We start from the raw sequence: 27,411 nt of genomic DNA, 5'->3' as shown, positions 1-27,411 counted from the left end.
AATTCTTCAGGCCAGTAGAAGTACGGCGCTACCAAACTTAGGCTATGTGTACAAGGTGTCATTTAGACCTTGGTGCAGCTGTTGACAAAGCCGCTTCTGATAAATGCTGGCACTGTTGTTCTGAAGCAATATTGCCGGCTGTTTTGCCACCGTTCTTGTGGGGGCTCCTACATTGGCATCTTTTACTCTGTACCTGGAAGTATTGAGAGAAGGCGGCTTCTGGTGCTAACTGCCTGAAAAGTGAATAGGTTACTTCTTTTAACTGCTTCAGGGCTTTCAAAGCCTGCAGCGTTTAATCCCTTACCGTCATAAACGTACTGTGTACATCATATGCTGGTTCCCTGACTTTGATGCAGGCTCGCAAGCTGAGCCCACACCTTTGCTAGCAGATGATGGCTGTAATAATCAGCCATCATCTGCCTCGAACTGCGGAGCTTCAACCATAACTGTTAACCTGTTAAATGATGCTGTCAGTCTGTGACCGTAGCATTTACAGTGCAACGGCAGGGGGGCACGTCATTCTATGCGCCCATCAGTGCTCTCTTCACATAATTGCAGGGCTCCGATGGGTTGCCTGTCATAACAGTACTCCTGTGAAAGCCAGCCCGTGGCTGGTGTTCTTAGGAGACTATTTTGCTATATACAGCAATACTGTGGCAAGTGATCAGATAATCACAAATTCAAGTCCACTAAGGGAACTAACAAATACAGTGAAAGGTAAAATAAAATGTAAAAAAAATAGAAAAGTTCAAATCACTCTCCTTTTCCCACATTGAAAATCAAGGAATTAAAAAATATACACATATGATATCACTGCATACATAAAAGTCAGACATATCAAATTATTAAATGACTTAATACAATTGGTGAGCAGTGTAACGAGAAATATAATTACAACTCCAGAATTGTTTTTTTTTGCAGCCACCGCAACAACACAAAAATTGTAATAAGAGGCGATCAAAATATTGTATCTACCACAAAATGATATGAATAAAAATTTTGGCTAGGGGCGCAAAAAAATGCCCTCACAAAGATCCATATACTGAAAATTGAAAATGTTATGGCTCTCGGAAAATGGGATTAAAAGCCGTTCTTGCTTTTCAACTCTTATTTTATTTTTAAGCATTTAGTATATTATTAACATAATTTTATATCTTGATAGATCAGACTTTTATGGTCATGGCTTTACCAAATATGTCTATCTATATATTTATTTATTTTCAATAATATGGGGGTTATTTGAATGTATTTTTTATTTTTTTTTAGATTTTTAAAACTTTAGGGTTTTTTTGTTTGGAAGCTGAGTTTGTGATTTTACTATATTCTGTAATACTTCAATATTGCAGTATATGGTTAAATTTAATTTTGGTTTGTCTGTAGCTGATCTTCACAGGACAACCAAGATGATCACGACAACCCATTGGTTCCCATCTTTCGTATTGCAACAGCGGCATTTAAATGGTTAAGCGGTAGTGAATGGAGTAAGCTCTGGCTGCTTTTACAGACAGATGGCAGCTATGTATCACAGCCTGCATCTACTGAATATGGGGCAAGCTTAGTATTTGAGCCCAACCCATACTGTATGCCCACCACGACCACATGTTGTAAATGATATGTGCTAGATGTGGTTGGCATTGGGTTAAAACTTCTGGGAACCTGCCACTTAGAAATGAATGTAATAAGATGTGACCACTAATCTTATGTAATCAATGAGACAATTCTACATTGTGATTTTCAAAGGTATAGATTGTGCAAAAGATGTCTTCAGAAGGAAAGGAGAAGACTAGAAGTGTCCAGAGAAGCTGTTATAAGCCTCTCATCAAGTTAGGAGCCTACATCGAAGATATACTTATAATATACAGCTATGATACTGTGTAGATATACAGTGGGAATACATTTCTAATAGCTCCTCATGGTTATAAAAGAAAATTATACTTTTTAATGGGAGATCCTAAAGTAAAAGACTTTTCCATGCTGTGAAGCAACTTGTAAGCCTAATATACAATATATTGGCCTGATGAAGTTAACAGGACCATTCTTTTGTCCGCTCGATAAATGGAGCCATATAGACATCTGGAGTATAGACCAGGAGATTTCCCTAATGTATACATCAAATATAGGCTTCTTGTATATTGAAGGGGAAATAACCAAAGTGTTTTTGCCTGAAAACTTGCGTAAAACATTTTTAACATTTACAATATTTTTTGTACAATGCGATATTTTACACCAGTTTGAAAAAGCTCCTCCAACATCGGACTGGGTAGAGAGTGCAGCGTGGCATGGCATGGCTTGTCAAATTCACAAAAAGTGCCAGCATTCCTTACACCAGAAATACTAGCTCAGTCCCTGACTAGAGTAACATTTGTTTCAAGTTGCAAGGAGGAGCATGACACTTAGAAGATGAGTCTAATTCATTAAGTCACATGCACCTCTTAATGAATACGGCGCATCGTACTACACATTGAGCTCTTCATTAGGACTGGTGTACGCAACACATATCTTGATGAATCAGCACTAGCGTGTACAGAGTCTTAGATGCATTGTTTCAGTGGTCAGAACTCCCACCACTGCTTAGTCCTGTATTCTGGACTAGGACAGACGGCCACAAAGGTAATTGAGAGTATTTTTTATTATTAATATTATAATTGCCTATGTGCCAGTTTTCTCGTACAAAGACACATTTTTGAAAATTCATATTTGTGCTAAAATGTTGTAACTTTCTAGAAAGTAGATGGGGCTAAGTGAGAAGATGCTTGGCCAACAGAACTGACATAGATTTCACATGATGGTGCATAATTAGGTTAAATATAGGGACCCCCATACAGCAGTATGAAAAGTCATACTGGGCGAAATCTAGCCCAGGTTGGTCAGTACGACCATTGCACAGACTCAAACTAACAATATCAATATAGGAAAACAGGAGTCAAAAGGTGCCAATAAAGTAGATATAGTTTTATTAGTTACAATCATAAATGTGCAAACAGCAAAAAAGAGGATAAAATCACAAAGGGGTGTGAAAATGCATAGTCAGGATCAGCAAAGTAAATGGTGATAAAGAATGGCCAGTTGTGATAACATGGATGAAGCAGAGGGGGAATGACAAGGCAAGCACAATGGAAAAAATACATATAAAGTGCATGTGCATAGATACATGTAGTAGCCTGCTCAGGCACCCCTAATGCATAAAAATAACCTGGTTCAATCCAATAAATATTGCAATACATACAAGATAAAGTGGCCAATGCATATTAAAGTGGCCAGTGCATGATCCCAAGAACACAAAGAAGAGGCTTCCCCATACCCCACCAACGTACGTTTCGCTGCCTTCTCCCTCCCTGAGGAAGCCGAATCTGAGCACGGTGCTCACATAGGCGAAACGTACGTTCCTATATTGATATGGTGCATAATTAGTCTGATTTAAGAAAACTTAATATTTGGAGCATAATTCCCAGTGGTCTTCTAAAAGTAAAGACATCTATTGTATTGAAGGTGTATTGAGCAAGGTTACGTCCCTCTTGTTGGTTTCTGGCGGATTTTGACGTAACCGCCGTTCCTGGCTCTGAAACCGGCAAATCTTCACAGCACACAGTGTGTGCGATGTGAGGATTCGTAAGTCTGCAGTCAGATAGTGATTTGAGACTTAAGCATTTAGGCTGGACAACGCCTTTAAGATTTTGAAAGTTTTTGTAGCTGTTGTAGATCGGTGTTGCTGTTTGAAAACTGTCAACAAGCTGTTGTTGATGGATGTGCTCTATTGTTCGTTCGGTAAATGCTGCCGTTTTAGTTGAAGTGTCAGGACCCGAGCACAACAGGAGCCTGTTATGTGTAATGATAATCATCAGGCATCATTTTGTCATGACTACCATATTTTAGTATCATTGATTGCTAAGATTAATTACTAGTAATACAACAAATTATTAATCTTAATTTACCTTCTTCAGACACCAGGACCTATGCCAGACTTCGTATCAAAGGAAATTCAGAAGCTGCAGCAACAAAATTCAGAGCTGCGAGAAGTGATAGATCAAATGAGAAAAGAAATGGAGTCTTTATGTGACCAGATTTCTCCTTCACCCCCTGAAGGAACAGAACCCCTGTCTGGTAACACCACTGAGAATGTGGTCACTATCGGTGAGATACTGTCAGAAGATGTCTATCATATCATAACATTTGTTCTCTTTGGTTCTCCTCCCTGTAATTCTTGCATTGTGTTTAGATTACGTGAGGTCACTGGAAGCAGAAATCAGAGATCTGAAGCAGAAGAACCGACTGAGCGAGGAGAAGCTTCAGGAGGCACTTTCACCAAAGGACCATCCTGACCTGCCTTCAATAGCAAAAGAAGTTTCTCCAGACAACGTCTACATCCAAAACCACATTACTAGCCTGAATGAGACCATTGGTAAATGCTGGTAACAAAATAGATAATGAAAACAGTTTTACCATGTGTCACCATGGATTTATACAGTTAAGTCCATTAATATTTGAACAATTACACAAGTTTTGGCATATTAGCTGTTTACCAAAACATATTCAAGATACAGTTATATAATCAGTATGGGCTTAAACTGCAAACTCTCAGATTTAATTTCAGGGTATTCACATCCTAATTGAAGTAAGGGTTTAGGATTTGCAACTCTTTAATATGTAGCTTCCTTTTTTTCAAGGGACCAAAAGTAATTGGACAATTATCTTAAAGGCTCTGGGTTGCCTATTTCCTGTGCAATCTATTATCAGTTAAGCAGAAAAAAGGTATGGATCTGATACCAGGTTTTGCATTTGCATTTTGAAGCTGTTGGTATGAACCCACAACATGTGGTCAAAGTACTTCTCAATGGAAGTAAATCAGACCATCATTAGGTTGAGAAAAAAAGAAATCGATCAGAGTTATGGCAGAAATGTTAGGAGTGGCCAAATCAACAACTTGGTACATTCCGCAAAAACGTGCTTGGGAACTCATAAAGGCATGGACGTCCACGGAACACTACAGTGGTGGATGATCACAAAATCCTTTCCATAGTGAAGAAAAACCCCTTCACAACATGTACCCAAGTGAAGAACACTATCCAGGAATTGGCTGTTTCAGTATCTAAATCTATCCTAAAGAGAAGACTTCATGAGAGCAAATACAGAGAGTTCACCACAAGGTACAAACCAGTAATCAGTCTTAAAAATAGAAAGGACAGAATATACTTTGCCAAAAAACATCTAAAGAAGCCAGCCCAGGTCTGGAAAAGCATTGTGTGGACAAATTGAAATAAGATCAACCTGTATGCGAATGATGGAAAGAAGAAAATATGAAGACTTGGAACGCCGCATGATCCAAAGCACACCACATCTTCTGTAAAACATAGTGGAGGCAGTGTGATGGCCGGGCATGCATGGCTTCCAATGGCCCTGGGTCACTAGTGTTTATTGATGATGTGAGTGAAGACAGAAGCAGCCGGATGAATTCTGAAGTCTACAGGACTATAAGTTCTCCTCAGATTCAATGCAACAAGGTTGATTGAATGGCGCTTCACAGCACAGAAGGACAATAACCAAAACATACAGTGAAAGCAACCCAAGTGTTTCTAAGGTGGAATATTCTGCAGTCAAGTCAATCACCAGATCGCAGTCCCATCGAGCATATATGTCACATGTGCCATGTCACATTCAGCACGGTGGCTCAGTGGTTAGCACTGTAGTCTTACTGGGGCCTGGGTTCAAATCCCACCAAGGACAACATCTGCAAAGAGTTGGTATGTTTTCCCCATGTTTGCATGGGTTTCCTCCACACTCCAAAGACATAGGGAATTTAGATTGTGAGCCCCAATGGGGACAGTGATGATCACATCTGTAAAACGCTATGGAATTAATAGCACTATATAAGGGAGTAAAATAAATAAATAAAATTGAGTAAGACCCACAAACAAGCAACAACTGAAGTCGACTGTAGCAAAGACCTGGCAAAGCATCACAAAGGGGAAGACCCACCATTTGGTGATGTCCATGACTTCCAAGTTTCAGCCAGTCATTGCCTGCAAAGGATTCACTACAAAGTATTAAAATAGACATTTTCTTTATGGTAAAGTTGTCCAATTACGTTTGAGCCCCTGAAGTGAGGAGGCTTTGTAGAACAATGGATGCAATACCTAAACATTTCACAGGGTATTTCTTCGGTGCTCCATTGGGAGACCCAGACGATTGGGTGTATAGCTACTGCCTCCGGAGGCCACACAAAGCACTACACTAAAAAGTGTAAGGCCCCTCCCCTTCTGGCTATACACCCCCAGTGGGATCACTGGCTCACCAGTTTTCTGCTTTGTGCGAAGGAGGTCAGACATCCACGCATAGCTCCACTGTTTAGTCAGCAGCAGCTGCTGACTATGTCGGATGGAAGAAAAGTGGGCCCATATGGGGTCCCCAGCATGCTCCCTTCTCACCCCACTTGCGGTTTGTAAGGTTGAGGTACCCATTGCGGGTACGGAGGCTGGAGCCCACATGCTGTTTTCCTTCCCCATCCCCCCTCAGGGCTCTGGGTGAAGTGGGATCTTACAGGTCTCCAGGCACTGAGACCGGGCTCCATCCACAGACCCAGAGAACCTGCTGGATATGGAGCTGAGTATCGTCAGGGACAGGCCCTGCTACATTAAGGTACTCTGTGTCCCCGGGCAAGCGCGCACACACACACCAGCATTGCTGGGAGTGTTAGTGCGCCGGGGGCAACAGCGCAGAGCGCTCGTGCTATTAGTCACTACAGCTTGCTGAGTGACTTTATGTATTGGGAACTGCCGCGCCGGCCGTTGCTGGGTGTTTTTTACACTGTGGCGCGGCTGGGACTTGTGGTGCGCCGGGGACTTCCGCGCTGGCCGTGCACATGGACGGCCGCGCTTATTACTCGAGTCCCCGGCTTTGCGGCCTAGTTTTCGTTTCGTTCCCGCCTCCAGCCCTGCCAGTCAGGGGAGAGGCGGGACGCTGTACAGACAGTCAGCGCCGAGGGCTGGAGTCTGCTTTGCATTCTCCAGCCCCCTTCACTGGACACAGTGGGACGCCAGTTTCCCGCTCTTGTCTGGGGCACGCCCACGGCCCGCCCCTCGTCACACGAGCTGGAGAAGGACGCCGGCAGCCATTCCTGCACGCCGTCCGAGCTGGGGAACGGAGACATGCTCTGGGCAACCAACACAGGGCTCTGGCGACCACACACCCGCGTTATAGGCGGGCGGTAAGCAGCACCTGAAGTGCTGACCCCACTAAATACCGAAGTGTCCATTTGTATTTTATGCTTGTATGCTATACACTGCACTGTAGGTCGCTATCTTTGGCTATATGCCCTTCTAGATGGCGAGATAACAGCAGCAAAAACGCAAGGGTGCTAAGGCACAGGTTTTCTAGGCTGCTTGTATTGCATGGCTGAAGTGTTCATTTGTACTTATGCTTGTATGCTATACATTGCACTGTACGGTCGCTACTCTTGGCTATATTCTCCTAGAGGGCTGGACAACTGCAGCAAAAAAGCATGGGTGCCAAGGCACAGGCTTTATAGGCTGCTTGTACTGCATGTGCTGAAGTGTTCATTTGTATATATGCTTGTATGCTATACATTGCACTGTACGGTCGCTACTCTGGGCTATATTCTCCTAGATGGCTGGACAACAGCAGCAAAAAAGCAAGGGTGCCAAGGCACAGGCTTTCTATGCTGCTTGTATTGCATGTGCTGAAGTGTTTATGCTTGTATGTTGTACATTGCATAGATGACTAGAATACAGCAGCAAAAAAGCAACACAGGCTTTCTATGCTGCTTTTCCTGCAGATACTGTTCCACCGGCAGGTTCCACTGACCCCCATTGTGGGCAATGCTCCCCTGTAGCACTTGGTCAGCCGGGGTCTCTACTAGAAGTGGCCAAAGAAACCACCTGTGAACCCTGTCCAGGGACAGGGACGGAGATTGTCATGGGATGGAGACTTTGCACTCCAGAGAGGCCATGGGCAATCTTGATTAATGCTCCCTGGCCACCCTCATTTGGAACGTACTCAGTACTCCGGGGGGGTCCCAGGCATTCCAGGGTGAAGGCTCTGACACGGACGGCAGTCCCAGACAGCCTAAGCTAGCTCGCTGGGTACGACACTCGGCTTCATCACTGGTCAAGGTCCCAGCAGGACGACTCTCTGTATGATGAGGCAGACGTAGCTGATCAGGGCTTTGGTCTTGACACCGCTCTCAATCCGGATACACCGGATGGTGACGCCATAGTGAATGATCTTATAGCGTCCAGCAATGGAATGTTGCATATTTCTCCCTCAGCTCCCCCAGTGGAGGAGTCAGCTTCACAGCAGGAGAAATCCTTTTTCAGTACTCATGCGTAGATTGAGTACTTTTTCTGACCACGCTGACTTCAGAGACGCAGTTCAGAAACACCACGCTTACCAGATAAACGTTTTCTCCAAACGTATTAAGGATGCACGTTATCCCTTTACCCTGATGTGGTACAGCCCTGGACCCAGAGTCCAAAGGTGGATCCCCCAATCTCCAGGCTTGCGGCTAGATCCATAGTTGCAGTGGAGATGGGAATTCACTTAAAGATGCCATTGACAGACAGATAGACCTCTGGTTGAAATCTGTCTGTGAAGCTATCAGCGTGTCGGTTGCTCCGGCATTCGCAGCCGTATGGGCACCCTAACCTATTTCAGCTGGTCTGGCGCAGCTGGTCTTGAGCACATGTACATCTGTGCCGCAGGTGGTGTCCTTAACCTCGCAATGTCTGCATTGCGACTTACCCTAGTAATGCTGTCCTGGGGGGACAGTCGAGGTTGGTCCTTCCCAGGCTCGGGCAAGTCCCAATTGTACTCGTCTAAAAGGGCTCAAAAGGCTCAGAGGGGCTCAGATTCCGGCCGGGCTCATTCACGCCCAAGGAAGGCAGCAGGAGGAACCGCTACCAAGGCGATCTCCTCATGTATTTCAGCTCTCTCTCCCCGCATCCGCGGTTGGTGGCAGAATCTCCCGCTTCTGGGTACATTTAGCTGCCACAGGTCACAGACCGGTGGGTGAGAGACATTGTGTCTCACGTGTACAGGATAGAGCTCTGTTCTCGTCCTCCGGCTCGATTCTTCAGAACTTACTCCCCCCCCCCCCCCCCCCCCACCGAGCCGTTCCGTTCTGGACCTAAAACTGCTCACCAAGCACGTGAAGGCCAGGCGGTTCCGGATGTAACCCTCCGCTCCGTCATTGCCTCAATGTCTCAAGGAGATTTTCCTAGCATCAATAGACATCAGGATGCTTATCTCCTCGTGCCGATTGCTCCAGAGCACCAGCGTTTGCTACGTTTCGTTATTGAAGACGAGCATCTTCAGTGCGTAGCCCTGCCCTTCGGTCTGGCGACAGCCCTACGGGTTTTCACCAAGTTCAGGGCAGCAGTGGGAGCAGTCCTGCACTCTCAGGGTCACTCTGTGATCCTTACTGGACGATCCACTTGTCAAGGCACCCTCTCAAGAGGCATGCCGACACAGCCTGAACGTGGCGCTGGAGACTCTCCAGAGTTTCGGGTGGATCATCAACTTTTCAAGGTTACATCGGGCACCGACCCAATCGCTGACATATCTGGGCATGGAGTTTCACACTCCCTCAGCGATAGTGAAGCTTCCGCTGGACAAGCAGCGTTCACTACAGACGGGGGTGCAGTCTCTCCTTCAAGGCCAGTCACACCCCTTAAGACGCCTCATGCAGAGGCAGTCACTTTCGCGCAGTTTCACTGCGTCCACTTCAATGGGACATGCTTTGCCAATGGGTTGGGGAGTCGACGTCCCTAGAAAGGAACGTTTCCCTTCTCAGACGGTCAAGGACTCTCTCCAGAGGAGTCCATCCTTCAGATCAATGTTCTGGAAATCTGGGCAGTGCATCTTGCCCTGCAAGCCTTCCAGCAGTGGCTGGAAGGAAAACAGATCCGAATTCAGTCGGACAATTCCACAGCGGTGGCAGACATCGCCCACCAAGGCGGAACACGCATCGCCAAGCCTACCAGGCAATCCGGCGGATTCTGATGTGGGTGGGGGACAGAGCATCCACCATATCCGCAGTTCACATCCCGGGCGTAGAAAATTGGGAAGCAGACTTCCTCAGTCGCCTGGGCATGGACGCAGGGGAATGGCCTCTGCACCCAGTATGGTGTCAGGAAATCTGTAGCCGCTGGAGGATGCCGGACGTCGACCTAATGGCGTCTCGGCACAACAACAAGGTCCCGATTTTCATGGCGCGGTCTCTCGAGCAAAGAGCTCTGGCGGCAGGCGCCCTAGTTCAGGATTGGTCGCAGTTCCAGCTACCCTATGTGTTTCCTACTCTGGCACTGTTGCCCAGAGTGCTACGCAAGCTCAGCTCCGCTTGCCGCCGCGCCATCCTCGTCGTCCCAGACTGACCGAGGAGGTCATGGTCCCGGATCTGTGGCATCTCACGGTCGGCCAACCGTGGGCACTCTCAGACCGGCCAGACTTACTGTCCCAAGGGCCGTTCTTTCCACTGAATTCTACGGCCCTGATCCGGACTGTGTGGCCATCGAGTCCGAGATCCTAGCGTCTTCAGGATTATCTCAAGACGTCATTGCCACCATCAGACGGGCTAGGAAGCCGACGTCTGCCAAAATCTCCCACAAGACGTGGAAGTTATTCTCATCTTGGTGCTCTGCTTAGGGAGTGTCTCCCTGGCCATTTGCATTGTCTCCTTTTTTCCCCCTTCCTGCATCTGGATTGGGAAAAGGTTTGTCGCTCGGCTCCCTTAAAGGACAAGTCGCAGCGCTGTCGGTATTCTTTCAGAAGCGCCTAGTACGACTTCCTCAGGTACGCACGTTCCTGCAGGGGGATTATCACATTGTCCCTCCATACAAGAGGTCGTCAGACCCATGGGATCTGCACAGGGTATTAATTGCTCTCTAGGAGCCGCCCTTCGAGCCTCTGAGGGTTGTTTTCACTTTCTCGACTTTCACAGAAAGTGGCCTTTCTGGTAGCGGTCACGTCTCTTCGGAGAGTGTCAGAACTAGCAGCGCGGTCATCCAGAGCTCCCTTCCTGGTGTTCACCAAGATAAGGTAGTGCTGCGTCCGATCCCAGAGTTTCTCCCTAAGGTGGTATCCCCTTTTTATCACAATCAGGATATCTCCTTACCTTCCTTTTATCCATTTCATCGATATGTAATGGCTTTGCATTGTTGGATCTGGTGTAGAGCACCCAGAATCTACATTCCCGCACGGCGCTCCTGCGCCGCTCGGATGCACTCTTTGTCCTTGTCACTGGTCAGCGCAAGGGATCGCAGGCTGCAACATCCACCCTGGCTCAATGGATCAAGGAACCAATCCTTGAAGCCTACCGTTCTACTGGGCTTCCGGTTTCATCAGGGCTGAAGGCCCATTCTACCAGAGCCGTGGGTGCGTCCTGGGCATTACGGCACCAGGCTACGGCTCAACAGGTGTGCCAGGCAGCTACCTGGTCGAGTCTGCACACTTTCACCAAACATTATCAGGTGCATACCTATGCTTCGGCGGACGCCAGCCTAGGTAGAAGAGTCCTGCAGGCGGCAGTTGCCTCCCCGTAGGGGAAGGCTGTCTTGCAGCTCTAACATGAGGTATTTCTTTACCCACCCAGGGACAGCTTTTGGACGTCCCAATCGTCTGGGTCTCCCAATGGAGCGCCGAAGAAGAAGGGAATTTTGTTACTTACCGTAAATTCCTTTTCTTCTAGCTCCTATTGGGAGACCCAGCACCCGCCCTGTTGTCCTTCGGGATTTTTGGTTGTTTTCGGGTACACATGTTGTTCATGTTGAATGGTTTTCAGTTCTCCGATGTTACTTCGGAGTGAATTTGTTTAAACCAGTTATTGGCTTTCCTCCTTCTTGCTTTTGCACTAAAACTGGTGAGCCAGTGATCCCACTGGGGGTGTATAGCCAGAAGGGGAGGGGCCTTACACTTTTTAGTGTAGTGCTTTGTGTGGCCTCCGGAGGCAGTAGCTATACACCCAATCGTCTGGGTCTCCCAATAGGAGCTAGAAGAAAAGGAATTTACGGTAAGTATCAAAATTCCCTTCTTTTAGTCAACCCCCTTAATTGAAACTGAAAGTCTCCACTTTAATTGCACCTAAATTATTTCATTAGAAATAAAAACTAGTGGCACGGAGAGCCAAAATCACGAAGATTTGATCAAATATTTCTGGACCTAAATGTTTATCAGAGATATTTTATGGAAGAATTCTTCTAAAATGTGGCACGAACGGGGCAGGGCATGTCACTAGCAGGAAACTGTATGATAGTGGAGGCATAAAAGATATTCAAAAAAGCTCTGTGCACCAATTGTGGCTCTGTGGCTCAGTACGAATCAGAACCATATTCCAGCCATGTGCAGAAAGCGTTGTTTATGGAACAAACGATCCTTTTCCCCTGCAGCCTCCATGCCTAAACCGACCCTGTCACATTTTATATGCAGTCTGGTCTGTGGACAGTACGGTGTATAGAAGGAAAAGGTGAGCAGAATGATAAATAGCACTGGGGGAAAGGATTGTATTTTACTAATTAAAATCCCTGCTGTTTGTATGCAGTAGTCCAGTGGGCAGTCCTACTCAGTGATTGACAGCTATTTCTGCATGTACAGACATCTTGGGAAGACTCACTCACTGAATTGGACCGCCCACTGGACTCATACGTACAAACACCATGTTTTCGGAAACATTTCCCACTAAAATGTATATCTATCTGCTCAGCTCCTCCTGCTCTATAACATCCAGCCTGCAGATCAAATACCATTTTCATCATGACAGGTGCCCTTTAAAGGGCATCTGTCACCCCAGAAATGCAATTGAAACTAAAATCATAGTCCTAGAATTTAGCCACTATACAATCCATGTCTGTCATGTTCTCTTTCTTTGTAGTCCAGAAAATTATCTTTATTCTGTATTCAAATTAGGGTGCTCAGTGCAACAAGTGCTCAGTAGATCATTATACGCTGTCAATTAGCATTCCTCACTGCCTCCGTGGACAGTGACCACTTTGGCAAAGCAAGCGCTGTCCGAACAGAAACCTCTCACACCTCCCTTCTCTCCGCTGAGGTCAGTCGCTACACTAATACACCTGTCTGTGTAGTGAGCGGGAACTGCAGAGAGAAAGGAGAGGGCTACGTACACGCGCTCCTTCAGTCACACTGTGTGCACAAGTAAGAAAGGTTTGTGTTAAGAGATATCTGGTCCTTACGTTACCCGAGAACTAATCTCCAGATAACTGTCCTAATAAGAAAATGTGGGAGACACACATACAGCCCATCATCGTGGCTACTAACACCGATCTTGTAAGTTTAGGCAGAAAAGACAACTACAACATCCGATCTTTACCTCTGTACTTGGGGCGGCAAAGAGTTCAGAAGAAAACTCATCTGACCATCACCGGAATCTAAAATATGGAATGTACCCACCGGCATGTTAGGTGTAAAGTTAAGAATAAAAAAAATATTTAACAAAACCTGTTTTATGTAATTTTGTAGTTTGTGGGAGAAGTGCTCCCAGCACAAAAGTATTTGGTCCTCCATGCCTTCCTGTACAGTTAGTTAGCCAAAAAACCCCCAAAAAATTGATGTTTATGCAAACGTATGGTTACACCTAAACGTGACCATGTAGCAGAAATAAGATGTTGATAGATCCTTATTGATATGTTGCTGTTGTGTTCTCTTCGTTTCAGGAGCATTAAGAGCGGACAAAGTTGCGTCAGCTGCGTCTTATAAGAAATTGGAGGCAAGAGCAGCGCATTTAGAGTCTCTGGTTACAGAACTCACACAAAAGGTTCGTTCCTAAATGGACTATAAGGGTATGTGCGTACGCATTTTCTGCACCAAAAAACGCACCTTGGGACTTGAAAACACATGAGTTTTTGGTGCGTTTTTTTTTAGTGAATTCATTGGCTGAAAGGGCTAAAAAACGCAGGAAAAAAACAGGCCAACAATTGACATGCTGCTTCTTTTATCTGCATCTAAAACTGCAAGGAAAAAGGAGCAACATGCACACAGCATTTCTGATTTCTCATAGACTTTGCTGGGATAAGGATAGACATGCAGATTTGGGCAACAAACTGCACCAAAAAAAATACATCTACAACTAAACCGTGCGCAAAGGGCCTAATACCTAACGAAGGCTGAGGGCAAAACTAGCACACAGACATTTATCAGTGCTGTCTAAAGGTACCGTCACACATAACGAGATCGCTAGCGAGATCGCAGCTGAGTCACGGTTTCTGTGACGCAGTAGCGATCCCGTTAGTGATCTCGTTATGTGTGACACCTACCAGCGATCAGGCCCCTGCTGTGAGATCGCTAGTCATTGCGGAATGGTCCAGGCCATTTTCTTCAAAGGCGATGTCCTGCTGGGCAGGACACATCGCTGTGTTTGACACTGTGTGACAGGGTCACAGTGACTGCTGAGATCGTTATACAGGTCGCTACTGCGATCTGTATCGTTCCTGCATCGTTGGTAAGGTCTGACTGTGTGACATCTCACCAGCGACCTCCCAGTGACTTACCAGCGATCCCTATCAGGTCGCGTCGTTTTCGGGATCGCTGGTAAGTCGTTGTGTGTGACTGGGCCTTGATTCTTAGTGTAAACTTAAGGCACATTTACACTGAAAGACTATCATGTTCTATCCTAGTTTTATGGAACCCTCATTTCTCGATTATCTTGCCCAAAGATCATCATTCTCAGCAGTGCATCATCCTGTGTGAACAAGACATGTGCTGCTAAGAACAATGCCAAGTGATCAATAGTACCACAAGAGAAGTGTTACTTTATAAATAGCAATCTAAGTACATAAAGAACAATGTTCAAAAATGGGGCTATGGTAACCACAATTTTAGCAACTGGTGCCCCCTTCCTTTCTACCAAGACCCTCAGCCTATATGCTTACTCCACAATTTGATTGTATGTCGCACAGTGAAAATGAAACGAGGTATATTGAGCTCCTGATCAAAAGTTGAGTGGTCAATATGAGAGGCTCAATATGCCTCTTACATCACAGCCTCCAACTCTCCTGATGAATAAAGTAACACTTCTCTTGTGGTACTATTGATCACTGGGTGTTGATCTACATTGGACCTAGAGTCAATTTTAAAGGGAACCTGTCACCACTTTTTTGGCCTATAAGCTATGGCCACCACCACCGGGCTCTTATATACAGCATTCTAACATACTGTATATAAGAACCCAGGCCGGGGGTATAACATAAAAAACACTTTATAATACTTACCTAACGGTCGCGCTGTGGGCCTTATGGGTGTTTCTGTTGTCCGGTGCCGGCGCCGCCTCTTTTGCCCATCTTTGTTCTCCTTCTTCTCTAGCCGCGGTGCATGACGGGTCCAACGTCATACACACTCGCTGGCATTCAGATCCTGAGCAGTGTGTATGATGTAGCCGCGTCATGCACTCAGGCTTCAGAAAAAGGACGAAGATGGCCGAAAGAGGAGGTGCTGGCACCGGACAACAGAGACGCCCATCTGGCCAACCGTGCGACCGTTAGGTAAGTATTATAAAGTGTTTTTTATGTTATACCCCGGCCTGGGCTCTTATATACAGCATGTTAGAATGCTGTATATAAGAGCCCAGTGGTGGTGGCTGCAGCTTATAGGTCAAAAAAGTGGTGACAGGTTCCCTTTTAATTATATTTATTAAAAGTTAAATTTCTTTGTCGCTCCATTGGGAGACCCAGACAATTGGGTGTATAGCTTCTGCCTCCGGAGGCCACACAAAGTATTACACTGAAAAAGTGTAACCCCTCCCCTCTGCCTATACACCCTCCCGTGGACCACGGGCTCCTCAGTTTTATGCTTTGTGTGGAAGGAGGCACACATCCACTCATGCATTCCCATTTTAGTCAGCAGCAGCTGCTGATTTTATCGGTTGGAAGAAAAGAGGACCCCCACGGGGCCCCCGGCATGCTCCCTTCTCACCCCACTACGTCGGCGGTGCTGTTAAGGTTGAGGTACCCATTGCGGGTACAGAGGCTGGAGCCACATGCCGTTTTTCCTTCACCATCCCTTAGAGGCTATGGGAGAAGTGGGATCCTGACCGGTCATCCATTCACTGGGACCGGGCTCCCTCCGCAGCCCCTGTGGGAATCTGCCGGACAGGAGTCTATGTATCCTCAGGGACAGGGCCCTGCATCTAAAGGTACTCTGTGTCCCCATGGGGACTGTGCATGGAGCGCTTGTTTCACAGACGCTGCAGCAGCTGCTGGTTTGTGAAGACCGGGACTTCCGCGCCGACCGAGCCTGTTTGTCGGCCGCGGTATTAAATTTAGTCCCCGGCTTCATTGCGGCCTAGTACCATAACTCCCGCCCCCGGGCCTGCCAGTCAGGGGTAAGGGCGGGACGGTCGACCTGACGTCAACAGTGAGGGCTGGAGCATACTTTAGGTTTCCCCCCCCCCCCCCTCACTGATCACTGTGGGGCCCCAAATTCCCGCACTTTACTAGTCGCCGCCCACGGCTCCCTCCTCCCCTGAGAGCTCCGGCAGCCATTTTTACACACATTCTGCCGGTGGAGGATTTCAGGAACGAGCTCTGCAGCTCTGGGAGACCTAAGGCAGGGAATCTGGTGGACACACACTCCACTTTGGGCGGTCGGTAAGCCACACCGGTCACCCGGTGCTGGTCCCCCTAGGGTGCCGGAGTATATATATATATATTTGTATATATTTTCTCTGTTCGGCCGGGTTGTTTACTTTTGGCTATATACCCTCAGTGATCACTCTCCTAGGAGACAACAGCATGTCGTCCACAAGGAGCAAGGGCGCTAAGGCAAAGGGTTTTTTTTGCAACCTGTACCTCTTGTGGGGCTATGTTACCTGCGGGTTCCACCTACCCTCACTGTGAGCAATGCTCGACCCCTGTTGCACTTGCTCAGCCTCGGTCACTAGTGGGCCCCTCGGATCAGGCAGACCCTCCTGCTTCCACTGTCCAGGCGGCAGGGACAGAGTTTGCAGTTTTTGCTGAGAAACTCTCTGAGTCGCTTTCACTTCCATGGCTCAGTCTATGGACAAATGGTCTGCCAAGCTACTAGAAGCCTTGAAGTCCAGACCGGTCCTTACACAGGCCCCGGGCACTGTTGGATCATCGCCTCCAGGCCCCTCTCGGTCTGCGCCGCAGCGTGTTCCCGGGGTGGCCCCTAGGTCTCACGTGGAGGACTCCTGCACGGACCACAGTCCCAGACCGGCTAAGCGGGCTCGCTGGGAATCTTCCCCGACTTCCTCACGCTGCTCGGGGTCTCAGCTTGAGGACTCTCTGGAGGACGAGCCGGACGTCGCAGCTCAGGGCTCTGACCCTGACGTTGCCCTCAATCTTGATACACCTGAGGGGGACGCCTTAGTAAATGATCTTATATCGTCCATCAACCAGGTGCTAGATCTTTCTCCCCCACCTCCACCTATAGAGGAGTCGGCTTCGCAGCAGGAGAAACACCAGTTTAGGTTTCCCAAACGTACACGGAGTGCGTTTTTCAATCACTCTAACTTCAGAGATGCTGTCCAGAAGCACAGAGCATTTCCGGACAAGCGCTTTACTAAGCGCCTTAATGACACACGTTATCCCTTCCCCTCTGACGTAGTTAAGGGTTGGGCTCAATGTCCCAAGGTGGATCCTCCAGTCTCTAGACTGGCGGCTAGATCTGTAGTATCAGTTGCAGATGGCTCATCGCTCAAGGATGCCACTGACAGGCAGATAGAGCTCCTGGTGAAATCCATCTATGAAGCCACGGGCGCGTCTTTTGCCCCGGCCTTTGCAGCCGTGTGGGCACTCCAAGCTATCTCAGCTTGTCTGTCTGAGATTAATGCGGTCACACGTACCTCTGCTCCGCAAGTTGCGTCTTTGACTTCTCAGGCGTCGGCTTTTTCGTCCTACGCCATTAACGCCGTCCTGGACTCTGCTAGCCGTACAGCGGTAGCATCCGCTAATTCGGTGGCAGTCCGTAGGGCCATGTGGCTACGCGAATGGAAGGCAGACTCTGCTTCCAAGAAGTTCTTAACCGGTTTGCCGTTTTCTGGCGACCGATTGTTTGGCGAACGATTGGATGAAATTATTAAGGAATCCAAGGGAAAGGACTCGTCCTTACCCCAGTCCAAACCGAAGAGACCTCAGCAACGGAAAATACAACCGAGCTTTCGGTCCTTTTGGCCCTCAGCCAAGTCCCAATCCTCCTCGTCCAACAGGCCAGAGAAAGGCCAGAGGAACTCCTATGCGTGGCGGTCTAAGTCACGCCCCCAAAAAACCGCCGGAGGCAATGCCTCCAAGGCGGCCTCCTAATGACTTTCGGCCTCCCCGAACCGCATCCTCGGTCGGTGGCAGGCTCTCCCGCTTTTGCGACGCCTGGTGGCCACATGTCCAAGACCGATGGGTGAGAGACATTCTGTCTCACGGTTACAGGATAGAGTTCAGCTCTCGTCCTCCGACTCGTTTCTTCAGAACATCTCCGCCCCCATCTCGGGCCGGCGCACTTTTTCAGGCTGTGGGCGTTCTGAAGACAGAAGGAGTGGTGATTCCCGTTCCCCCTCAGGAACATGGTCACGGCTTCTACTCCAACTTGTTCGTGGTGCCAAAGAAGGACGGATCATTCCGTCCCGTTCTGGACCTCAAACTGCTCAACAGGCATGTGAGCACCAGAAGGTTTCGGATGGAATCTCTCCGCTCGGTCATCGCTTCGATGTCACAAGGAGACTTCCTAGCATCAATCGACATCAAGGATGCTTATCTCCATGTGCCGATCGCACCCGAACATCAACGCTTCCTGCGTTTCGCCATCGGGGACGAACACCTTCAGTTCGTGGCACTGCCTTTCGGCCTGGCGACAGCCCCACGGGTCTTCACCAAGGTCATGGCATCCGTTGTGGCGGTCCTACACTCTCAGGGACACTCGGTGATCCCTTACTTAGACGATCTTCGCGCAGTTCCATCTGCGCCCACTCCAATGGGACATTCTCCGCAAATGGGACAGGAGGTCGACGTCCCTCGACAGGAACGTCTCTCTTTCCCTTGCAGCCAAAACCTCTCTTCAGTGGTGGCTTCTTCCCACTTCTCTATCGCAGGGAAAATCCTTCCTGCCCCCATCCTGGGCTGTGGTCACGACGGACGCGAGCCTGTCAGGGTGGGGAGCGGTTTTTCTCCACCACAGGGCTCAGGGAACCTGGACTCCGATAGAGTCTTCCTTTCAGATCAATGTTCTGGAGATAAGGGCAGTGTATCTAGCCCTAAAGGCGTTTCATCGGTGGCTGGAGGGCAGGCAGATCCGCATACAGTCGGACAACGCCACGGCGGTCGCGTACATCAACCACCAGGGCGGCACGCGCAGCCGTCAAGCCTTCCAGGAAGTCCGGTGGATTCTGCTGTGGGCGGAAGCCACAGCCTCCACCATCTCCGCAGTTCACATCCCGGGCGTAGAAAACTGGGAAGCAGACTTTCTCAGTCGTCAGGGCATGGATGCGGGGGAATGGTCTCTTCACCCAGACGTGTTTCGAGAGATCTGTCGCCGCTGGGGAACGCCGGACGTCGATCTCATGGCGTCACGGCACAACAACAAGGTCCCGGCCTTCATGGCACGGTCTCAAGATCACAGCTCTGGCGGCGGACGCGTTAGTTCAGGATTGGTCGCAGTTTCGACTCCCTTATGTGTTTCCTCCTCTGGCGATGTTGCCCAGAGTGTTACGCAAGATCAGATCCGACTGTCGTCGCACCATTCTCGTCGCTCCAGATTGGCCGAGGCGGTCGTGGTACCCGGATCTGTGGCATCTCACGGTGGGTCAGCCGTGGGCGCTTCCAGACCGCACAGACCTGCTGTCACAAGGGCCGTTTTTCCATCTGAATTCTGCGGCCCTCAACCTGACTGTGTGGCCATTGAGTCCTGGCTCCTAGCGTCGTCGGGTTTATCTCAGGATGTCATTGCCACTATGAGACAGGCCAGGAAACCAACGTCCGCCAAGATCTATTACAGGTCGTGGCGGATCTTCTTGTCCTGGTGCTCTGATAAGGGTTTTACTCCCTGGCCTTTTGCCTTACCCATTTTTCTTTCATTCCTTCAATCCGGAATGGACAAGGGTTTGTCACTCGGCTCTCTCAAGGGACAAGTATCGGCGCTCTCAGTATTTTTTCAAAAGCGCCTGGCAAGGCTTCCGCAGGTCCGCACGTTCCTGCAGGGAGTTTGCCACATAGTTCCACCCTACAAGCGTCCGCTGGAACCCTGGGACCTTAACAGGGTGTTAATGGCTCTTCAAAAACCACCTTTCGAGCCGATGCGGGATGTCTCTTTATCACGTCTTTCGCAGAAGGTGGCATTTCTTGTGGCAATTACCTCACTCCGAAGAGTGTCGGAGCTTGCAGTGCTGTCCTGCAAATCCCCTTTCCTGGTTTTTCACCAGGATAAGGTGGTTCTGCGTCCTGTCCCGGAGTTTCTCCCTAAGGTGGTATCTCCTTTTCATCTCAATCAGGATATCTCCTTACCGTCATTTTGCCCTCATCCAGTTCACCAGTGTGAAAAGGATTTGCATTCATTAGATCTAGTGAGAGCACTCCGGCTCTACGTGTCTCGCACGGCGCCCCTGCGCCGTTCAGATGCGCTCTTTGTCCTGGTCGCTGGCCAGCGTAAGGGTTCGCAGGCTTCCAAGTCAACTGTGGCTCGGTGGATCAAGGAACCGATTCTTGAAGCCTACCGTTCTTCGGGGCTTCCTCTTCCTTCGGGGCTGAAAGCCCATTCTACCAGAGCCGTGGGTGCGTCCTGGGCATTGCGACACCGGGCTACGGCTCAGCAGGTGTGTCAGGCAGCTACCTGGTCTAGTCTGCACACCTTCACAAAACACTATCAAGTGCATACCTATGCTTCGGCAGATGCCAGTCTAGGTAGGTGAGTCCTTCAGGCGGCGGTTGCCCACCTGTAGGAAGGGGTCGTTTTCGGCTCTCTTTTATTGAGGTATTCTTTTACCCACCCAGGGACTGCTTTTGGACGTCCCAATTGTCTGGGTCTCCCAATGGAGCGACAAAGAAGAAGGGAATTTTGTTTACTTACCGTAAATTCCTTTTCTTCTAGCTCCTATTGGGAGACCCAGCACCCGCCCCTGTTCCCTTCAGGCTGGTTGTTCTTTTGTGTACACATGTTGTTCATGTTGAATTGTTCTTTTGGTTATGGTTTCAGTTCTCCGAACATCCTTCGGATTGAATTTACCCCAGACCAATTTATAAGTTTTCCCCTTCCTGCTTTTGCACCAAAACTGAGGAGCCCGTGATGCCCTGGAGGGTGTATAGGCAGAGGGGAGGGGTTACACTTTTTCAGTGTAATACTTTGTGTGGCCTCCGGAGGCAGAAGCTATACACCCAATTGTCTGGGTCTCCCAATAGGAGCTAGAAGAAAAGGAATTTACGGTAAGTAAACAAAATTCCCTTCTTTAATACCATTGCTTTTTCGTTCCCTAATTTGTTAATTACTTCCTATTCTAAGAACAATTCCAGGTTATGGACACCCAACGATAGGATGATATTTAAGGTTGTTCTGTGTACATTAGGAGTTAGGACTACCTGGGTAAACTGGGTCATTTAATGCTGCTGCTAGTAAAGTATAAATGCACCTTTAGGTTAGAGACTCCTAAAATGTATAGATTTGTCATAGAGGTCCATGCTGTTTGATAAATATGGTGCATCTTTAGACTATCTACTCTTAAGTTCACAGCATCTGTGCCAGAAATCACCCATATTGTAGCACATATATGCTGTGCTCTGCCACATATTTATGCTGTGCTCTGCCGCACACTTGATCATGCCCAAGTCCTAAGCTTTGCCTCTTTTAGAAATGCCATAGCCCTGTCAGACAAGGCACAGAAAGTGTCTGAAACAGATATGGTGCATGTCACAATTTATATATCTGTGGCACTAATTGAGCCAGAATTCTGGTGCTTGATACATCTCCCCTCCGTTTTTATGGGCAGTGCAAAGCCCAAGGGTGAACGGTGTGTGATTCAGGTGCCGGCTTTCATTGTCATGCACTGTCCCCTGCACTAGGCATAGCCCAGTACATCAATCCTGGCCAACGTGCGTGTTCCTCAAAAACGGAATCACATGAAATGGTCCCACCACAACACATAACAGCAACTGAGGGATTTTAATTTTCACATAAATTTGGAATGATGGAGGCATGCAGGTTGGATGCATTATTCAATGGTTGAATATAATTGTAATTGACACAGTGGCTAGACTGTGAAATAAATGTCTGTTTTCTGTCGCGTTCCTTTAGGTCCAGCAGAAACAGGCAGAGATCAATCAGCTGCAGTTTCAGCTGAACAGTGAGACTCGACACAACCAAGCCACCATCTCCAGCCTGCGGCACCAGCAGTCTGAGCTAGAAGTGCAGCTCACCGAGGCCCGGAAAGAGGCAGAGGAATTCTTTAAAGGCAACCTAAAGCAAAACCTGGAAACAGTGGAACTTGGAAATGAGGTTGTCAAACCAAAAAATTTGTATAAATCTACAGTCATAGAGCTATAAGTGACTAGTCCTATGCCTGCTGTGTCCTTTGTATTTTCTATCATCATGAGTGCTTTATCCGCTTGTGCCCGGCCTCAGCACAGCTCATGCGCCGCTCTTTTTGGCAGTATCAGTGTGCCTCTCAAGCTGGCTGTACGTGTCCTGTCTTCAGTGAGGTGCACTGCGCATGATCGGAAATGCAGTAGTAGTTTTCTGATCATGCGTAGTGCACCTCTCTGAAGCCCGGACATATATACCCGGCTTGAGAAGCGCACTGACACTGCTGAATTGAGTGGCATGCATGTGCAAGATTTCCAGCAACTGCGATGACGCTAGCTCATGGAAATCATGTTATCATACTCACAGGGGCGTAATAACATGGAAAGAAGGCCTACTAGTCTGGGGAAACAACGCCTCTTTGATTAGTCAAGGCCCTAATTTGCATGCAAAAAACAGGTAATAAATGCTTTTTTTTTTTTTTTACTCATTGATTTTAGACAAGGCTGGTTAGGAAGGGAATTTTGACGTGCAAATGTGAACGCTGCTGGTTTGGATGGTATTAGGGACCTGACAGGTTCTCTATAAGGTTTTTATTTTAGTAAAGACATTTATCGCCTATACACAGGATTGGTGGCAAATGTCTGATCATTGTGCTCTCACCTGAGCTCCGGAGTTCAGCCCGGCCTGTCCGCAGCTGTCATGATTTGAACCGCAATCGCCGGGGAATTAGTCGGCGCTCACAGTTCAGTCCTCAAAACCCTGAGTACAGTCCAAGCTGCACTCCGGAGATCAGGTGAGAGCTCCGGAGTTCAATCCAGGTAACCGCTGCCAGGACTAGTATTACTGGCGGGTTCTCCGGTAGCCAGTCCGACAATGCTCCAACCCATCATGAGAACTAAGTTCTCGATTCCTATTGCTTCTCACTGTAGTCAGGATTGAATGGAGAAACATGGTCGCTTATGACCATTTAGTGTTATGGCACTGACAGAGAGCCAAGTAAAGTACTCCGGTATCAACAGTTTCATAGGGAGTAAATGTAGCTAAGGTGTGCCTGCAAACCCTCTAGGTTAATATAGACAATTAGACTTTAGTGGAGGAAAATGAATGATATCACCCAAACGATTGCTCTTTGGGTAAAACTTAAATGGTTACCATTACTATTTTCTTTGTCGCTCCTTATTGGGAGACCCAGATAATTGGGTGTATAGCTATGCCTCCGGAGGCCACACAAAGTATTACACTAAAAGTGTAAAGCCCCTCCCCTTCAGCCTATACACCCCCCGTGCTGCCACGGGCTCATCAGTTTTTATGCTTTGTGCGAAGGAGGCAGACATCCACGCATAGCTCCACAGCTTAGTCAGCAAAAGCTGCTGACTATGTCGGATGGAAGAAAAGAGGGCCCATAACAGGGCCCCCAGCATGCTCCCTTCTCACCCCACTCTTGTTGGCGGTGTTGTTAAGGTTGAGGTATCCATTGCGGGTACGGAGGCTGGAGCCCACATGCTGCTTTCCTTCCCCATCCCTCAATTAGGGCTCTGGGTGAAGTGGGATCCTTTCGGTCTCCAGGCACAGGAGACCGTGCTCCATCCACAGCTCCTGAGGACCATGCTGGATAGGAGCCGAGTATCGTTCAGGGACATGGCCCTGCTACTTTGAGGTACTCTGTGTCCCCGTGGGGACCGCGCACAGCAACACTCCAGCATTGCTGGGTGTGCTAGTGCACCGGGGACAGCAGCGCTGACTGCGTTTGTGCCATTACACACTTCAGCGTCGCTGAGTGTGTTCGTGTAGGGGGACTGCCGCGCTGACCGCCGCTGCCATGGTTATCACTGCGGCGCGGCTGGGACTGTTAGTGCGCCGGGGACTTCTGCGCCGACCGCGCTTATACGGCGGCCGCGCTTATAACTCGAGTCCCCGGTTTTTGCGGCCTAGTCTCGTTTTTCTTCCCGCCCCCAGCCCTGCCAATCAGGGGAAGGGCGGGACGCTGTACAGGACGGCAGCACTGAGGGCTGGAGCATGCTTTGCATACTCCACCCCCCTCACTCTGCACAGTGGGGCACCAGTTCCCGCACTTTTCTGGGTCACGCCCACGGCTCCCTCCTCTCCTCAGGACGCCGGCAGCCATTCCTCTCAGCTCTGCTAACGCTGGAGAGGAGAGACAAGCTCAGGCAGACCCAGGCAGGATTTCTGGTGCCCACACAACCGCTTTGTGCAGGCGGTAAGCAGCACCTGTGGTGCTGGCCCCACTAGTGCAGAAGTGTACTTATAGATTATATGATTATAGGCTATACTTTACACTGTATGGTGCACGGTTGTTTTTGGCTATATACCCTCCTGTATTGCTCAGAGGAGACAACAGCATGTCGTCCACAAATAGCAAGGGTGCCAAAGCACAGACTTACTATGCTGCCTGTGCAGCATGTACGGCTATACTGCCGGCAGGTTCCACTGACCCTCATTGTGTGCAATGCTCGGCCCCTGTGGCACTTTCTCAGCCGGAGCCTCTGCTAAGGGTGGCCCAGGGAGAACCACCTGTTAACACTGTCCAGGTGACAGGGACGGAGTTTGCAGTTTTTACTGAAAGACTTTCTGAGACTATGGCTAAGATATTAGAAGCCTTGCAGTCCAGGCCGGCATCTCAAGCCAGGGGCACTGTGGAATCATTGCCCCCTGGTCCCCCTCAGTTGGAACAGCAATGTCCTCCCGGGGTGTCTCATAGGTCCCAGGGTGAAGTCTCTGACACGGACCGCAGCCCCAGACCGATTAAGCGAGCTCGCTATGATATCCCCTCGACATCATCACAATGTTCAGGGTCTCAGCGAGAGGATTCTCTGTATGATGAAGCGGAGGTAGCTGATCAGGATTCTGATCCTGAAGCCGCTCTCAACCTTGATACTCCTGATGGGGACGCCATAGTGAATGATCTTATTGCGTCCATCAATGAAATGTTGGATATTTCTCCCTCAGCTCCTCCAGTGGAGGAGTCAGCCTCTCAGCAGGAGAAATTCCGTTTCAGGTTTCCCAAGCGTACAAAGAGTATGTTTCTGGACCACTCTGACTTCAGAGAGGCAGTCCAGAAACACCGAGCTTGTCCAGATAAGCGTTTTTCCAAGCGCCTTAAGGATACACGTTACCCTTTCCCCCCTGACGTGGTCAAGGGCTGGACTCAGTGTCCCAAGGTGGATCCTCCAATCTCCAGACTTGCGGCTAGATCCATAGTTGCAGTGGAAGATGGAGCTTCACTCAAGGATGCCACTGACAGACAGATGGAGCTCTGGTTGAAATCCATCTATGAAGCTATCGGCGCGTCTTTTGCTCCAGCATTCGCAGCCGTATGGGCACTCCAAGCTATCTCAGCTGGTCAGGCGCAAATTGACGCACTCACACGTACGTCTGCGCCGCAGGTGGCGTCCATAACCTCTCAAACGTCGGCATTTGCGTCCTACGCTATTAATGCTGTCCTGGACTCTGCGAGCCGTACGGCGGTTGCAGCCGACAATTCGGTGGCAATACGCAGGGCCTTGTGGCTGCGGGAATGGAAGGCAGATTCGGCTTCCAAAAAGTGCTTAACTGGATTGCCATTTTCTGGCGACCGTTTGTTTGGTGAGAGATTGGATGAAATCATCAAACAATCCAAGGGAAAGGAAACATCCTTACCCCAGGCCAAACCAAAAACACCCCAACAGAGGAGGGGACAGTCGAGGTTTCGGTCCTTTCGGAGTGCGGGCAGGTCCCAATTCTCCTCGTCCAAAAGGCCGCAGAAGGATCAGAGGAACTCCGACACATGGCGGTCTAAATCACGTCCTAAGAAGACCGCCGGAGGTGCCGCTACTAAGGCGGCTTCCTCATGACTTACGGCCTCCTCACACCGCATCCTCGGTCGGTGGCAGGCTCTCCCGCTTTTGCGACACCTGGCTGCCACAAGTAAAAGACCGTTGGGTGAGAGACATTTTGTCTCACGGTTACAGGATAGAGTTCAGCTCTCGTCCTCCGACTCGATTCTTCAGAACATCTCCGCCTCCCGAGCGAGCCGCGGCTCTTCTGCAGGCGGTGGGCATTCTGAAGGCAGAAGGAGTGGTGGTCCCGGTTCCTCTTCAGCAACAGGGTCACGGTGTCTACTCCAACCTGTTTGTGGTTCCAAAGAAGGACGGGTCCTTCCGTCCTGTTTTGGACCTAAAACTGCTCAACAAACACGTAAGGACCAGGCGGTTCCGGATGGAATCCCTCCGCTCCGTCATCGCCTCAATGTCCCAAGGAGATTTCCTAGCATCGATCGATATCAAGGATGCTTATCTCCACGTACCAATTGCTCCAGAGCATCAGCGCTTCTTGCGCTTCGCCATAGGAGACGAACACCTTCAGTTCGCGGCACTGCCGTTCGGCCTGGCGACAGCCCCAAGGGTTTTCACCAAGGTCATGGCTACAGTAGTTGCGGTCCTCCACTCTCAGGGTCACTCAGTGATACCTTACTTAGACGATCTGCTGGTCAAGGCACCCTCTCAAGAGGCATGCCAACACAGCCTCAACGTTACTCTGGAGATTCTCCAGAGTTTCGGGTGGATCATCAATTTTCCAAAGTCAAATCTGACACCGGTCCAATCGCTGACATATCTTGGCATGGAGTTTCATACTCTTCCAGCGATAGTGAAGCTTCCGCTGGACAAACAGCGTTCACTACAGACAGGGGTGCAATCTCTCCTTCAAGGTCGGTCACACCCCTTGAGGCGCCTCATGCACTTCCTGGGGAAGATGGTGGCAGCAATGGAGGCAGTCCCTTTCGCGCAGTTTTACCTGCGTCCACTTCAATGGGACATCCTACGCAAGTGGGACAGGAGGCCGACGTCCCTAGACAGGAACGTCTCCCTCTCCCAGACAACCAAAGCTTCCCTTCGGTGGTGGCTTCCTCCCACCTCATTATCGAAGGGGAAATCCTTCCTA

General features: G+C 48.9%; 1 protein-coding gene across 2 annotated transcripts in view; it reads left to right on the top strand.

Annotated features, from left to right (window-relative positions):
- The window catches only part of CCDC57 (coiled-coil domain containing 57), a 248,805-nt gene that overhangs the window by 136,072 nt on the left and 85,322 nt on the right, over positions 1 to 27,411 (top strand). For both annotated transcript variants that reach the window (XM_075349739.1, XM_075349738.1), the window contains exons 11-14: positions 3,942 to 4,131; positions 4,217 to 4,399; positions 13,677 to 13,777; positions 22,246 to 22,446. In XM_075349739.1, coding sequence (XP_075205854.1) covers positions 3,942 to 4,131; positions 4,217 to 4,399; positions 13,677 to 13,777; positions 22,246 to 22,446 — 675 coding nt within the window. The remainder of the gene's footprint in view (positions 1 to 3,941; positions 4,132 to 4,216; positions 4,400 to 13,676; positions 13,778 to 22,245; positions 22,447 to 27,411) is intronic.

This window comes from Anomaloglossus baeobatrachus, chromosome 5 (genome assembly GCF_048569485.1).
Source record: "Anomaloglossus baeobatrachus isolate aAnoBae1 chromosome 5, aAnoBae1.hap1, whole genome shotgun sequence".
Taxonomy (NCBI): domain Eukaryota; kingdom Metazoa; phylum Chordata; class Amphibia; order Anura; family Aromobatidae; genus Anomaloglossus; species Anomaloglossus baeobatrachus.
This window is presented reverse-complemented; position numbering and strand designations above follow the sequence as displayed.